The sequence below is a fragment of the Ictidomys tridecemlineatus genome, unplaced genomic scaffold (genome assembly GCF_052094955.1).
Source record: "Ictidomys tridecemlineatus isolate mIctTri1 unplaced genomic scaffold, mIctTri1.hap1 Scaffold_90, whole genome shotgun sequence".
NCBI classification, from domain to species: domain Eukaryota; kingdom Metazoa; phylum Chordata; class Mammalia; order Rodentia; family Sciuridae; genus Ictidomys; species Ictidomys tridecemlineatus.
This window is the reverse complement of record NW_027526137.1, coordinates 884956-901117: the sequence shown is the minus strand read 5'-3', so window position 1 is coordinate 901117 and position 16162 is coordinate 884956. Positions and strand designations below refer to the sequence as shown.

The window sequence follows — 16162 nt, the reverse complement described above, 5'->3', positions numbered from 1 at the left end:
TTAGTCAAAGATTGTGGAGATAATTAGAGCATCTATAGGTTAGCGGGGAATCAGATTGTGCTGGTACCCATCAACGCCAAGGTGCCGAACGTAATTAGAGAGAAAATATGCAAAGGTTGAGATGAGCGAAGCCCTGGGGATTAAATACTGTGACTGATTTGAGAGTGACTCTTCCACATCCTGGCACTGCAGATGGAGGCCTCAAGCTAGGTGTGTGACAGAAGACAGGCAGTTCTGCTGGGAGCAGCACATCCAGACGCCACTGGCTGCCTGTGAGGCCCTGAGCAGGGCACAATTTGGAGAAAACGCTCTACCGGGTTTTCCAATCTGCTGGGTTTTCCTCCCATTTCTCCAGCCTCAGGGCTGACCGTTAAGGCATGGGACAGTGGGAAGTGGGCTTCTGCTCACCTCTGGCTACTAACACCTGGGGGCCCACCAGGAGTCTTGTCAAGGGTCCAAGGATGTCCCCTAGCACCCCGTCACCATGGATTCAGAGTCCCCACGTTCAATGCCATCCACCCCCATGTTCAATGCCCGCCGAGCAGCCACCTGGCACCACCGCTAACCATGACTGCCGTTGGGCTTCTTTCCCAGTAAGACACAAACACCAATCCAAAGACCAATGTCATCGGGTTGATAAGAGAAAATTTAACAACTTTTTACATCGTGAAAAAACAAAATAGGTTTAGAGGACAGAGGAGTCTGCAGACCAAGGAGGGGTACACCATGACGTCAACGAGACACAGGGGAAATGCCGGGGAGCAGCACACGATGAGTCCAGGTGAGGTCAGAGGAACGAGCAGAGGGCACTGTCCTCACGGCCCCCCCCCAGGCTCCTTGCCGATGGCCACAAGCATAGGCTTCTGCTCTGAGTGTGGAAGTAGGGTGGGGACACACATCACTGGCTACCTGGGCCACATACGTCCTCACCAACATCCAGAAGTTCCTTCCTGTGAGTTTTACAGCATTTTGTTTAAAACACACAAATGAAAAAAAAAAATCCATAACCCATGTGTGTGGGGGAAAGGGCGCAGATGGCAACAGACACTAACTGGTGGGAGGCTAACTGAGCCGGGGAGGGCACCAGCCACCGTGGGAGAACCTCCTGGTCTCGTGCGGGCCGGGTTTGGGCTCGGGTTTGAGGTGCTTCTGTCCGAGAGCCTGGTCTTGCACAAGTGTGGCTTCTTCCCTAAGAACCGATGGCCACTGCACACAAACAAGCAGCTGGAAGCTTGGTTCACATTTTTTAATAACATGGCACAATTTACATTACACAAGAGGCTCCGCCGATGAGAACATGCTGAAGATTCAGTTGCTTCACTTTGCTTTTCACACAGGGTCTAGAAAGGACTTTGTTACATACAGGATAAACAGCAAAAGGTCTGTATAGAACAATCTCTTTACAATACTGAAAGCTACCACTACAGTTCCAGTGTACATATTCCTTGGATTTTTTAAGTTGTTGTCTTTAAAAAAAAGAAAAAAAAACAGAAAAAAAAGCCAAAAAAAAAAAAAACAACAAAACAAAACACTGCACAACATCTGGTGTTCACAAAATCTGAAGCTCACAACTAAACCTTCAGTTTACTACTAAAATAGATCTCTCTGCTTATTAGAAACAATGGTCTGTAGTTAACTTTTTTTTTGCAAAAACAGGATAACAACGTCAGATAGTACTTTAATATACTAGAAGACCAAATGGAATTAATTTTATTTCATACATGTATTTTATAGTCCAGTAGTCAAGATATATTGTATTTCTCTGCTAGTAAAGTCATATTCTCTCCAAATATGCAGACAAGTTTAATGTATTATAAAAGTATCATGAAGAGACATTAAAATTGATGCAAACTCAAAAACACACACAACTTCTCCTCTGCCAACTGTCACCTCTGTGAATCTCGATGGCTCTGCGAGGTTGACCTGTCCCGGCTACTCCTAGACCTTGTTACTGACTAGAGTACAGTGCGTCGTGCTGGGAACCCGCCTCACACTCAGTGGTTTCTGAATACAGTGAAAACATATCCATCATCTCAGAAAACGCAAAGCTTTCTTTCAGGATCTGTTTGGGTGTAATTAAATCACACTGCATAATGAGGAAGTGTGTATACATATGAAATAGGACACACTTAAAAAAAGGCATGGTTCCCACCAGAGGCATGTGAGGTCTCGTGACTGGCGGTGACCGATTCTGACAGCCTGCTCTGTCTGTCAGACACCGCTGCCGGCCCCTGATTTTGGCATCTGACCAATCCCACCCTCCCTGGCACTGGTTTGCCTTCCTGGGGCGCACCTGCCCCTGAAGCCCACAAGCCGCAACTTCAGATGCAAAGTTCCAGCCTGGGGTCCCCTCTGCAAAATAGGATGTTTCTCCATTTGAAAAAAAAACAAGCAAGGAAAACAGAGTCATATCACTTAAGCACTTGTTCAGGGAAAATATGACCTTAAGTATGTTGTAAATGGATTTGAAAAGGCTCCTTTGAGTTAGGCGGGCTTTTGTGATAAGCCCTAATGTTCATTGCATAGTTGAAGGGTTTAGCTGTCTCTAACAATACGGGGAACACAGCCTTAGCAGACCGTGCTCATTGATATTAGGTTTGCAAATAGCACATTTCAAGTAGTAATGTATTATGTTACTTAATCTTTATCTATTTACATTTGTACAAAGTAAAGCTTTCGTCTCACCCTTTGCATATATGAACCACCAGCTCATGAAGCAATCTCTTTACAGGACTATGTACACGGCCTTCCCTTCCCATCTGAAAGAGCTCTGCGTGATGGATGGTGTGGGCTCCCCCGTCCTCCTCAAATTGGTGTGTGTTGTCATCTTTACTGTTTTGGCTGAAATCAAGAAGTTTCATACAAGGAACAAAGAGTAAGAGACATGAGAACATATGACTTAGCTAAAGGATCTGAAAAATTCCAACATAGAATATACAAAAACATTTCCAAATCTGCACGGAGTCTGTACATGTTTTACAAGGGGAGCGGTGGGGCTGGCCACCGCGTCTGCGCGGGGTGCAGGAGTCCTCCCTGCTCTCGGGGCTCCCTCCTCTCGTCCCCTTACCGCACCTTAATGTCCTTCAGAGTGTGGGAGGGCAGCAGCTCCCTGATCTCCGCAGACAGAGGCGTAGTCCTGCGCGGGGACACGGGGCGGCCCCCTAGCATGGAGATGGGGGGGGGGCAGCGCACTTAGCGCCGCTGTGGGGGGTATCTTGTTGAGCAGTCCATTCTGGTGGCCCGCCGTGGGGCTGATGCGCGGGTAGTGCATACTGGGGAGGCCCGGCGTGAGGAGGCTGGGGTGCGGCAGGTGGCTGGCCAGGGAGTCGGGGTGCACGGTGTGCAGCCGCGGGTGCTCATAGCCCTCACGCAGCACGTGCAGGCGCTCACACTCGTCCAGGTGGCAGGCCCGCTTGGCGGGTCCACAGCCAGCGGCGGGTGGTGGTGATGGTAGTGGCTGTAGTCTTGTGGCTCGCTGTCCCGGAAGGATCTGTCGGCCTCCTCCAGCCAGGAGCCGGCAGCCGGTGCAGCGGGTCGTCGCGCAGCAGGAAGTCCCTGGCCAGCGGGTCCCTTAGGTGCACGTTGAGTTCGTGGTAAGGGTCCCTCAGCGGGTCTCGCATGGGGTCCCAGTGGAAGGACGGGTAGGGGAATCGCTCCCCGCCCGGGAGCGGGCTGGGTCTTATTTTTAAATTCATTCAGCCAATATGTATCTTTTATATGGAAAATTAAAAAATTTACATTCAGGGTGATTATTAAAATGCATGTACTTGTTCCTGTCACTTTCCTCTTTTTTCTTCTGGTAGTTTTGAATATTCCATGTTTTTCTGTCCTTCCTATCTTATTCATCTTAGAAGTTCGATAGTTTAATGTATTGACAATGTATGATTCTTTACTATTTCTCATTTGCATGTCTACTCCTCTAGTGGGATTTACTTTCCCATATTTGCTAATGATTGTATCTTCCTTCCTCTTCTGGGTATAGCATTCCCTTTTGTATTACTTTAGCTTTTTATCACTGTGAAGTAATATCTGAAAAACTCTTAAGGAAAGAAATATTTATTTTACTTATGATTACAGGGGTTCTATTCTGTGGTTGCTCAGCTCCATTCCTTTTTGCTTAAGTTGAGGCTGAACATTATGGCAGGTGGGCTTTGCAGAGGAATGTTGCTCACCTCCTGGCAGTTGGAAAGCAGAGAGAGGGACAGGAATGGGCTGGTAACAAGATACATTCCCCAAAGGTCTGTCCCCAAGGACCCTCTCCCTTGATCTACATCCCACTTGCTAAAATTTCCACCACCTTCCAGTAACCCATTCATATTATGAAGCCATAAGTCAATTAATCTACTTAGGCAACCAGAGTGCTCATAATTGAATCATTCCTAAAAGCTCCTCTTCTGAACACTACTTCATTGGGGATCAAGCTGTAAGAGTATGAGCTTTTGGGGGACATTCTGGATGCAAACCATAACAAGTATCTTCAGTGGTGCTGGGTGGTTATGCATTCCCTTAATTTATTCTTCTCCAAGATCATTATTTCTCCTGTTTTCTTAGAGACTAACACTTCTGGGTATAACTGTATTTTTTGGCACTCTACTCATTTATCCAGACTACTTTCTTCTTTTTAAAAATCACCAGTCAGAATAGATTATAGCTGAACATAAGGATCTCATTTTACCTTAATTACTTCTTTAAAGTCCCAATTGCCAAATAAAGTCACATTCTGAAGAATTGGTGGTTGAGACCATATATGACTTTGGGGGCGCATAACTCAACCATAATAGGAAGGTATGGAGAGTTTGGTTGTCTCTGGTGAACATCATGAGCCTCAGGGTCACCACAGTGTTTGTAGCAGTGGTGCTCATGGGACGTGTGGATAAGGGTCAGGTGTCATCCATTTAATGCTTCTTAAAGGTTACCTAGATAAATATTTCTTTGCTTCAATTCTCTTCTCATTAAGACCTACGCTAAACCATGGCATATATCTGCAACCCACTTAACTGGAAGGCTAAGGCAGGAAGATCTCTTGAGCCCAGGAGTTTGAGATCTGCCTGGGCAAGACTCCACCTCAAAAAAGTAAATATAAAATTTTTAAAAGTAAGCTAGACCAAATGAATATATACTCTTTTACTACAGACACTGTAAAGATTAGCACATACTATGACATACTTGGGGGAAAAAATCCAAAAGAGATTCAACAGTATTTGTTTTGTGTTCAGAATCAGAGGCCCAAGAATAAAGTGTCTCATGTCCACCTCACCCCTGCCACTCATCCGTCACTCTCAGTGGTGTAGACCACAGCAACCTGGTTGGTTGGCTCAATCCCCAGTTCCCACTGAGCAGATTCCAGGTTCCACTCAAAGGTGTCAACACAGCCGATGTTAAACCACATGTACCTCTGCAGAGACCAAGAGCAAGTTTAGGCACACCTCTGTGTTCCCCTGAGACTCGCCCTAACACACACACACACACACACACACACACACACACACACACACACCTGTCCACAGCTTGCATTCCCATTTACCAACTTCTCTTCCAACCAAGCCTCTTCTCCTAGCCCCTATCTCCACACATGGACAAATCCCACCCTGTGGCAAGCTCCAATGGTAACTACACAAACAGGAGACACTCCCTCATTTCAGATCCCACAAATTATAGGCTTTAAGTTCTAGATGAAATGCTGTGATAACTGCCTGAGGTCTGCCTTTGACCTTCTGCCTTTGTCTTTTTATTCTTTCCTCTTCCCAAACCTTGATAAGTGGTTTTCACATGTTACTTGGCAAAACTGAACCATGGTTATAGTCTCATAAGAGTTCCTATCCTGCTTGGAAAGCAAGACTGTGCACAGGTCAATGACATAAACCACCACATCAACAAGGATTGCTGGACACCAGGGGAAGCATCTTACTAAAAAAAAAAATTAAAACTGTATGTCATTGGAGGAGGGGAAGCCATGTGTGGAACACCCAGCCTGAAACCTAGCCCTCACCTCAGAAGATGCTCCAGGGGAAGGGATGATATGAACGAACTGTTTGTTCATGACCTCCAGCTGGTCCACCTGGGAGAAGGAACCAGATGGCGTAGGCCAAGAAGGACAATCAGGCAGAACCTGGAAAGTTCAGCCCAGGCCCATCTGCACCCACACACACTCACAGTTCAGTACAAGCTTTGTTTTCCTGAATTCATTTCCATTTTAATCAACAGGAAACAATTCAAGACTAGTTTCTAAAATCTGGTATATCTGAGCACTATCATGCCAGACTGGCTTAAAAACCCCCAAAAAACTGGAATAAGTCTTACAGCAGAGTCTAGCAGAGTCTTAAACCCAGCTGATTCAGACCCACCCTGTTCAGCCAGCTAAAGGCAGCACAGGGAAGCAGTGCCAAGCAGGGTGGAAATGCACTCCTGCAGGCTCCCCACTTGTGGTCACCACCACACACAACCACACAGCAGGCTAGCCTGCCCCTCAGAGAAGCAATCCGAGGGAAGCAACTTGAGGGCACAATGTGTATTCTTACATGCAGCAACAATATCATCACCGCTCCAAAAGCAAGGACTTAGGGCCATGTGACTAAGGTGAACATGTTCAATCCTACTAATCTTCCCACCACAATAACACATCACTGTCAGGTCAGACACTTGGAAAAGACTTCAAGGAAGTGCTGAGAGCAGTCCAGTCCATGCACATAAAGGCATCCTGGGCTCACCACACTTGTCTCACCCCCCTCACAGCCACGCCTACAGGTAGAAGATCCACAGACAGGGAAGGGCTACAGCAGCTCTGTCCCCTTCCACCATAGGGAGAGTTGCCAAGGGCCTCTCTGAAGATAGGCTTTGTCTGTGGCCACAAACCTTAATGGGAAACAGGAGTTTCATCAAACCAAATTTCAGCTCTTAATAATGCCTGGGTCCAGCCAACACTCTTCTGAGGGCAACAGAGGGAAGGCACTTACTCATACAGGGTTTACACTGAAGCCTAAGCAGTACTTCACCCAACTCAGCACCCCAAGGGAAAAACACACAAGAGAGGCTCTGCTGGTGCCACATGCTCCTCTTCGGTCACCAAGCCACAGTCCACTATCAAGGGGTGGTTGGCAGCAGAAAGTAAGGGGAAAGGAAAAAATCCCCAATCAGGAATGAGAACAAAAGTCAAAGATCAGGAGACAAACAGAACTGTTTTAGAACACATCATGATGTGCTGTTCTGCTGGGGTATCTCCTGGAAAAACAAAACTGAGCCATGAAGGACACCCACCAGCAGGACTGATTCTTGGGGCACCACCTGTCTCCTGCAAGGGCATACCATACCACCACAGCACCTTCCCAAGCAGACTAAGTTCGCTCACCAGACCTCTGGCCAGGTGATACTGAACAGAGTGTTTCCAGGTGATCTCTTTTCCAGGATCTCGAAAATAGAAGTAGAAAAATCCCACAGATACACCTGCACCCAAAATGGCCAGATTTCGGAAATCCTTGTCATCCCAGGGGAACTCGCCCTGTGGAAGAAAAGATAACAAATTTTGCAATTAAATGCAGGTGTTTCTTTCGATTATATGTTTGTTTTTCACAATACTGGAGATCAGACCTAGGTCCTGGGTCAGCTAAGCCAGAGCTCTACCCTTGAGCCATCATGAACAACGAAACTTCTCCTCTCAGATGTTGGAGTCACCAAACCCTGCCCTCCTATGGTACCCAAGGGGGACCAGGCATGTGGGGAAGCTCAGATGTTGCTCTCAGCAGGAAAGACCTGCACACTGTGAACAGCACACCAAACCTGCTGCTCACCAGAGGCCCCAGGAGAAGCAGCAAACCCACCAAGAGCTCTGCCTTTGCAACATCACATAGCATGTCCTCTTACCTGCAACTCTCAAAGTGCAGACAGAAATCTTGGCATGTTTTAAAAAGTTTGTTTCTTCTAATCTCTGTGTGTTGGAATTCGACCCCCAAGGTGATGGCAGTAAGAAATGGGGACTTGGTGATGACACCACAAGAGCTCCAATTTCATGGATGAGATTAGTGCTCTTACTAAAGGGCAGGAGGGAAGTCTGTCCCTTCCACCACAGGAGGACACAGTACTAGTCCCACTGAAGGAAGTCATGTTCAAGACATCACGATCTATTAGTTGAGGGCAAGCCCTCACCAGACTCTGGACCTGCCAGCACCTTGACTCTGTACTTCCCAGCTTCCATAATTATGAACAATAAATTTCAAGCTATTTAAAAACCATCCAGTCTAAGGTATTTTGTCATGGCAGGAACAGAGTGAGACAAGTGTGATGCAGTCTCAGTCATGCAGCAACAGCACCCCTGGAGAAGTGACAGGTGTCTGGGTCTGGCACACTCAGATGCACACAAACCTTCTGCATCCGTTTCCACCAGGCAAAGTCATCTTGCCTCCCTCCTCTCTTGTTTCCATCTCCTCCAGGCTCAGCATTCTTTAGTTCACCAGATTCTAGGAAAAAACAGTGTGACTTCAGAAAATAAATATATACACTTTTTCACAGAAAGAACAGAGTAACGTTTTCCACCATAAAATTTTAATTACCCTGGCGCCTTTCAGAAACAAACAGCAGACAGGAAAAGGAAGATGCCAGAAGACACTGCTGAGAAGTAGCTTCAGATACATCTAAAATCCCTCCAATTTGCCCTTGCTGGCTTCAGACCTGAGCTTTAATGACAAATCATTTTTAGCTAATAAACATGGCTGTAAATAGGGGAGAGGAAGGAAGAAAGAAAAGCAAGATGTAGGCTGGCACAGGTAGTCCCTACTCCAGAGAATCAGAACACAGGCCACCTCCCCTCAGGCAGAGTTCATCTCTCAGGAAAACCTGGACCCGTGGGTACATTTTGTGACAGTAGATAACATTAGGAGGTGGATTCCTGTGAGCCCCTTCTACAGCAATCATACAAGTTCCAGGACAAAACAAGCCAGGACACAGGTAGCCCCCTTCCATATACACTGCCACACCAACAATCCAAAACAATTCCATGCAAGACTAGAGAAGGCCAGGAGGACCCAAGGAAGGGCAGAATGATTCATGAGAGAGTAAAATTTTGCACAAATTTTAAGGACAAAACACAAGTTTTCAAAAAATGTTCTGTTCATAGCAAAACATGTGGGCACACCTCCCATAATGCTTCTACCCATCTCTTCCTACTTAATGCTCACAGGTACCTAGGCAGAACACTTATTTTTGATACCAGGGATTGAACTCAAGGGCACTCAACCACTGAGCCACTCTCCAGCCCTATTTTATGTTTTATTTAGAAATAGGGTCTCACTGAGTTGCTCAGCACCTTGCCCGTTGCCAAGGCTGGCTTTGAACTTGTGATTCTCCTGTCTCAGCCTCCTGAGCTGCTGGGATTAGATGTCCTCCTTGCACCCAGCAGCAGGAAACTTTTTGCAGGAGAAACAAATCTGACAAATACTGACTAAGCTGATCCCCAAAACCAATTCACATCTTCAAGCCATGTTGTAATTTATTTTTTTTATTTTAATATTTTTTTAGATGTTGATGAACCTTTATTTTGATTTATCAAACTGACCCTTTTACCTTTTTTTTGGCACTGTTGATTTTTCTGAATCTGTGTTTCTTCCACTCCTCTTAAAGAATTTTTCAAATCCTTAGAGACAAAATGAAGGGGAAGTACTTTGAGAGAAAAGTCCCACTCAGATAAGCAACACTACAGTCAAATCAGGATGGAGCCATTATCTTCAGTCTTGCTTCCTTACTTACCCAACTCAACACACAGCCCAGGGTCCTAACACTGGCATAGGACTGAAGAGCCCCTGCCAGATCTCTAGGTGCTTTTGAGAAGACTAAGCCAGGGCCCACAGCCTGCTCTGAAGAGCAGGGCTCTAACTGGTTCAATGTGCTCCAAGATGACTACAGCTTACATATCATATCATCTGTCTACTTTTCAAATACAAGGCTTGACTGGCTCTCAGAATCAGACATGCAGAATAAAGGTTTACTACCACGCCTTCCAAAAGATTCACCAAGCACCTTCCTTCTGAAAAGAGTTCCTTTTTCCAGTCTCTCTAGATATCAAAACAGTAAAGGCATGAAGATGATGTATTGTGGCTCAATATGCAAACTAGGAAAGATGGCAAGGGGGACCTCCTAGTTGTCATGCCCCTTGCTCCCTGCTTAGTCACTGTGGGAGGAGACACTCTGAAGAAGCTTCACTGGTCCCTGCAAACCTCATATTGCTAACTTAGAAAAGACAGGCAAGTACCTTTGGATGGTTCTGAACACAGCCACCAGGAAAATGGCACCAGTCTCCCCTGCAGAGCCAGCTTCTGACAACGGATCCCCTGGTGGCACTGAAAGAGGACGGAGAATTAGCAGATGACCTGCCTTTGCAACACAGTGCAGCATTTCCTCACAGTGGTTCCAAGAGACAGGATGTGGGCTGAGTATCAGCTTGCTGCCCTTCTTTATCTGCTTAAATATGCATTAAAAATCTAGTTGAGGGTTGGGGCTGTAGCTCAGTGGTGGAGTGCCAGCCTCGCACATGTGAGGCACTGAGTTCAATCCTTAGCACCCCATTTAAATAAATAAATAAATATTTTTAAAAATAGTCGAAACAGGACAAACAAAGTATATTCACTCCAGAAATGCATGATGAATTTTTACAGCTACTGCGTCCAAAAGCAGGGGAGGGAACTGACCATTTTTTTGCATAAGGCCTTAACCCTAACTAATGCAGCTCAAAACCAAACATGATTCTAAGACTCAAATCTCACAAAATTAAAATACTGAGGCTGGGCCTGAAAGCACATGCCTGTAATCCCTGCTACTCAGAAGGATAAGGACAGAGGATAACAAGTTGGAGGCCAGTCTGGGCAACTTAGCAAGATCCTGTCTAGAAACAAACAAAAAAAAAGGTTTAAGGTTGTTGGTTGTTACTCAGAGGTAGAGCCCTTGCTTACCATGTTTGAGGCCCTGGATTCAATCCTCAGAATTGGGGGGAAAGTGATAGAGTGCTTGCCTACCATGTGTGAGGCCCTAGGTTTGATCCCTAGCACTATAAAAAACAAAATAATAAGGAAAAAATACTGAAAGAATCTTATGATTTATGTTTGATCAGCTAGGAGGTTAATGTCTGTCAGGTCAAGAAGGCACACAATTTTCTAGAACCTCTGTATTTCTTCAACCTCAGGGAGGAAAATGCCAATTTTTACCATGAGCTGCTAACCTTACCTGATACATGATTTAAGGACAAAACTAGAGGCAATTTAGATTTTTCTTTAATTCAATTCAAAAGCCACAAGAAAAACTACCAAAGTAAAAGGCAACACACTGTTTAAAAAAAATTAAGCACATTCAATAACCCAGTATTAACTGTATTCAACAAAATTCTAACATAACTGAAAAATTTGGATTGTATCCAATATTTTATTATACTGAAACTAGACCCATAGGTGATAACACCCATGTTATTTCAGCTGTCAACATGAGGAAGAAGCAAGCTTTGTAGTCTATCACTCTAAAGTAAATCCATCCCCCAATTGGTAAAGTACTAATTGATTTATCCAAACATCCTATCAACAGCCTCAGTGGACTAAAAAATAAAATAAGCCATAAAAAAGATATTAAAATCAGGGTAAACCTAAACAAGCAAGTTCAGAAAGGAAAGACTGGTAGAAAAGGTGATGATGTCACATCATCAAGATTAAAGAGTATCAGGTAGACAAGGACTTCTGCTGCAGCAAGTCCTCTCAGCACCTTTTTTTGAGGAAGGTACATGACACACTGAACAACAAATATGGCTCTATGTTACCCTGATGTTACTCTGGAACCAAAGCTGCGGGTCAACAGGGAATCCAGACAAAAGGTACAAGACGTCACTACTGGATAGTGGCCAGATATGTCTTAGTGGCTTCATCCAATCCTTACAACCTAGCCTAAGAAAGTAGGTAGAAAAGCAAAAATTAAGACAACTGGTAGCAGGAGGTGTGCAATGACAATTATGGTTCCCAAATCTTCTCTGGTTTCTGTAAGACCATCTCAAAGTAGGAAGCAATTTTGGCACTAGTAACTAATTTCATAGATACTGAGAGGTGTATACCCTAGAGGTAGAAAATATGACCCTTTGGGCCTCCAAAACTTCATAAAACAACCAATTCCTCTGTTTCAAATCATGATTTAGTTCTGTGATTTGGTAGGAAACAACAGGTCAAATGTAGTTCTCACTGTAAATGTAAACATACAGATTTTTTTATTTGTTTTTGGCACCAGGGATTGATCCCAGGTGCATTCTACCACCAAAATACACCCCTAGGCCTTTTTTATTTTTTGAGACAAGGTCTCACTAAATTGCCAAGGTTTGGAACTTGTGATCCTACTGCCTCAGCCTCCCAAGTCCTTAGGATCACAGGTACATGCTACCCGCCCCTTGTTGAAATTTGGTTTCTGCCATTAATTTGCAGTTAATAGTAGAAAACTTGTTAAAATTGGTTTCTGCAAAGCCAGGACATGAAGCTGGGCACACCAAGGTCCCTTTCTAGTCATTCTTGTACAAGTCTGGTGACCCTTATAGGTCAGTTACACAACACAGCACACAGCTGACACCTTCCCAGGCCTACAAGGCCCTACCTTGGACTGCACTGCCTTTCATTAACCACTTCTTCACTCTTGAGCACACAGAACACACCGGCTGCACCTACCCTAAGGCAATGCCTTGGCTATTCCACCTGACAAGCCTGCCTCCCCTCCCTCCAAGCAGCAAGTCACATACATGCATCCCTCCTCCATTCCCTTCTCATTATTCCTCTGATTTTGCCTCCTTTTCCTTCATACTTCATATACTCCACAAGAACAAGGTATACTCGTTTATTGTCTGGTTACTCTTTTACACACCATGTAAACTCTAAAGGCCCAAGGAATGTGCAGGCAGCTTGGAGAATGAAAATGACCACATGGAAACCTCAAGAACATAGACTTCCCTTGAGGAGTGCTGAGTGCTAAAGTACATCTTTCAACTCTAAGGCAGATTGCTACAGCCTCTCCTTTTCACCCTCATACTCTCTGGCTACTGAATTGTCAACTGATAAGTTTGCCTAATAGATAAGCAAGAATGACTCAGCTTGGGAATGAATTCAAAGACCACCCAACTTCCTTTTTCAATGTAAAAACACAGAGGACAGTTCAGTGACTGAGGACTCACCTGTGCTATACCAAGTCACATATACTCACTATACTACTGACTCTGAACATGTTAACAACCAGAACAGCCCTCTACAATGTGGACATGCAACACAGGTCAAACACTGATTCCAGGGAGGGAACACTGATAATAGGGAGGGAGACAAAACTAAGGTGTGTTCTCCCAAAAGAATAGACAGAAAAGAATAGAGAGAAAAGTTCTTTTTTTTTTTTGTATCAGGAATTGAACCCAGAGGTACTTAACCAACTGAGCAACATCCCCAGCCTTTTTAAAATATCTAATTTAGAGATAGAGTGTCCCTGAGTTGCTTAGGGTCTAGTTAAATTGCTGAGGATGGCTTTGAACTCGCCATCCTCCTGCCTCCCCAGCCGCTGGGATTATAGGTGGGCGCCACCGCGCCCTGTGAAAAATTCATTCTTTAAGACATAACAAAAGAAAAAAAAAATCAACCCATGCAATCCTTCTATCTTACTGTAGTCTGAAAACCTAACTTTCCAGAATCAAAAACCAAAAACTGCATTAGTGTATTAGATCAAAACTCAATGTGGTTGCTATCCACTAGGATAGACAAAACAGAAGTAAAACAACTTTAAAACATGGAATACCCCATGCTCGTCCTCTTCTGTAAGATATGGCCACACAGTACCTTCTTACTAGACCGCGGGACAAAGCTCCAGCACCAGCCTTCCCGCAGGACCAGCCATTATGAGGGCGAAATGGCGGGCTCCACGAGGGTTCCTGGGACGGAGAACCCCGAAGCCGTTCACGACACCTTCACGTGCACCATCGACCTGGCTCGCAGGGCGACTCTGCGGGAGGAGCCCGGGTGGCACTACGTGGGGTCCCCAGCGGAGGGAGCGGGGGCTCACCGTCCGGGCAGTGACCGGCGCACGCGGATGGCGTCACCTGGACAGCGAGCGCGGCCCCCGGCACGGCCCCCAGCGCGGCCCCCGCCTGGCCCGCCTCCCAGCCCGCCGCCCGGCCCCCATGGCAGCGCCGGCCTGCTCACCTGCTGGGCGGTGCCGAGGGCCCTTGCGCCAGCCCTAGCCGTGGCGCCGCATCGCCACAGCATCGAAAGCAGCCCGGTCACCGCCCGACTGCCAGCCGCCGCCGCCAGCCGGTGCGACATCGCCCACCTGCGACCTCGCACCGCCAGGGCGCACGCCAACGCAGACAGGTCTTGGAGCGCCGCCGCCCCCAGTCCCCAGGCGCTGCTGGGCTCGCGCACGCGCAGTGCAGACACAGATGGGTCTGGGCGCGCTGCCGCACGAGGCCCCAGTGCGCAACGGGGCCCGCCTCTCGCAGGCGTCCGCACCATCGCCTGACTGTTAAGGGTTTGGACCGCAGCGCCATTCCGCGCTGCCCTGCATCCGAGTAGGCCCGGGCGCCCTTTTCCGGGGTCCTCCGCGGGAATCGGCGCCCAGAACGGACACCCCTCAGGCCGCCTCGCCCGTGCCTGGCGGCCGCCGGGCCACTGTGCAACAGCGACGCACCTCCAGAGAGGAGGACCGGCTTTGGTGCCCGTGGGGCCGCGCGGTGGTTAGGTGGTGGTTGTGCCATTCCTGGGTGCCCGCCGCTGTGCGGCCAGGCATTCGGACTGACATCGGAGGACCCCATGCGAGTGCTCGGCACCGGGGATGAGCCAGCCTGGGTCTGGGCGGCCTCTGGACCGCGTCTCCGGGGGCATTGCCCTGTCCCTCCTAGCAGCCTCGTTTTCCCTTTCCTGGGTTCTGTAAAGGCGTGTCAGGCAACCAGAGCCTTTCTAAAAGCACCTGAAACCAGTGTGCTTCCATTACATGTTGGAAGCCCAAGGGTTTAGGAAAAGGCCCCTGGATGCGACTGTCATCCCTAATACCAAAGGGAGCAGAAAGCAGTTACCCTCGACATCAGATTAGAAGTGTTAATAACTTGCAGCCAAAACGCGGAAGTCTCTACGATGGCGAGACTTTTGCTGTCTCTACAATGGCGGCCATCCGAGGTAATAAGAAGTCGATGGAGCCTGAGTGGTGGTGCCGCCTGTAATCCCAGCAGCTGGGGACGCTGAGGCAGGATCGCAAGATCAAAGACAGCCTCAGCAATGGGTGAAGCGCTAAGCAATTCAGTGAGACCCTCTGCCACTCGACCAGCGCTCACTTCATGAAAGAAGGTTCCGATTCATGAGTAAATTCTAGGGAGTTTTAGATTAAAGAGACAAGACTCCTATTACTTTTTTTTTAGGTTTTTTTTTTCCCGGAACCAACATCTTTTGTACATGGTGCTGAGGATGGAACCCGGGCCCGCATGCATGCCAGACCAGCGCGCTACCGCTTGAGCCACATCCCCAGCCCATCCTATTACTTTTAGTACCAGCTCCAGGACAGCTTCTCCTAGCTCCTGCCTCCAGCCACCTAATGCCGTATCCAGGTTTACAGGAGGGAGAGAACATGCCAGGGACTGGACTTTTATTGGGGAACAAAAAATTCAAGGGAAAATCCCATCCAATGAAGCTTAAGGGGGGCAGCATCCCAAGGTCAGGGGCGAGAATTGGGTCTTCCCCGAAGTGGCCAGGCACGCCTATGCACAGGCAAGCCCTCAGACCTGGAAAAGGATTGGGAATAGCTCTGACACAGCTGTATCTAAGTGCCTCTCATCCAGCCAGGGAGGTAACGCAAATCACGTGCCATGTTAGCCTCCCACAAAACCCTGTCTCTAATAATAATCCAAAATAGGGCTCAGGCTATGGCTCAGTGGTGGAGTGCCCCTGAATTCAATCCCCCGTATACCACCCCACTGCAACCCCCAGACAAAATGCCATAATAGAGCATGGAATGTTTGTTGATGATGTGGCTGGAAGAACAGAGCCAGCAAAATGAGCTGGAATGTCACCATCATTCAGAAGAAGGCTGAGTTTGTTTCATGTCTTACAGCATCAACAAGGTGGGAACTCTATAACTAGAGTGAGTAAAGCATGGTTTGTGAGATTCAAAGAATGCCACTGTCCGCCCCACTTCC

General features: G+C 47.0%; 1 protein-coding gene across 2 annotated transcripts; it reads right to left on the bottom strand.

Moving 5' to 3' along the window:
• Nucleotides 1–1232: 1232 nt before the first annotated feature.
• Nucleotides 1233–14516, bottom strand: LOC144374833 (mitochondrial inner membrane m-AAA protease component AFG3L1-like). 2 transcript variants are annotated; one of them, XM_078037595.1, is made up of 7 exons: nt 14181–14516; nt 10238–10325; nt 9556–9622; nt 8356–8452; nt 7346–7495; nt 5990–6058; nt 1233–5395 (listed from the first exon to the last, which is right to left on the bottom strand). In XM_078037595.1, the coding sequence occupies exons 1-7, from the start codon at nt 14487–14489 to the stop codon at nt 5267–5269; spliced, it is 909 nt and encodes a 302-aa protein (XP_077893721.1). In that variant the 5' UTR covers nt 14490–14516; the 3' UTR covers nt 1233–5266. The 2 variants fall into 2 exon arrangements, with proteins under 2 accessions (XP_077893721.1, XP_077893722.1); XM_078037596.1 differs by lacking the exon at nt 5990–6058.
• Between the last annotated feature and the right edge of the window lie 1646 nt (nt 14517–16162).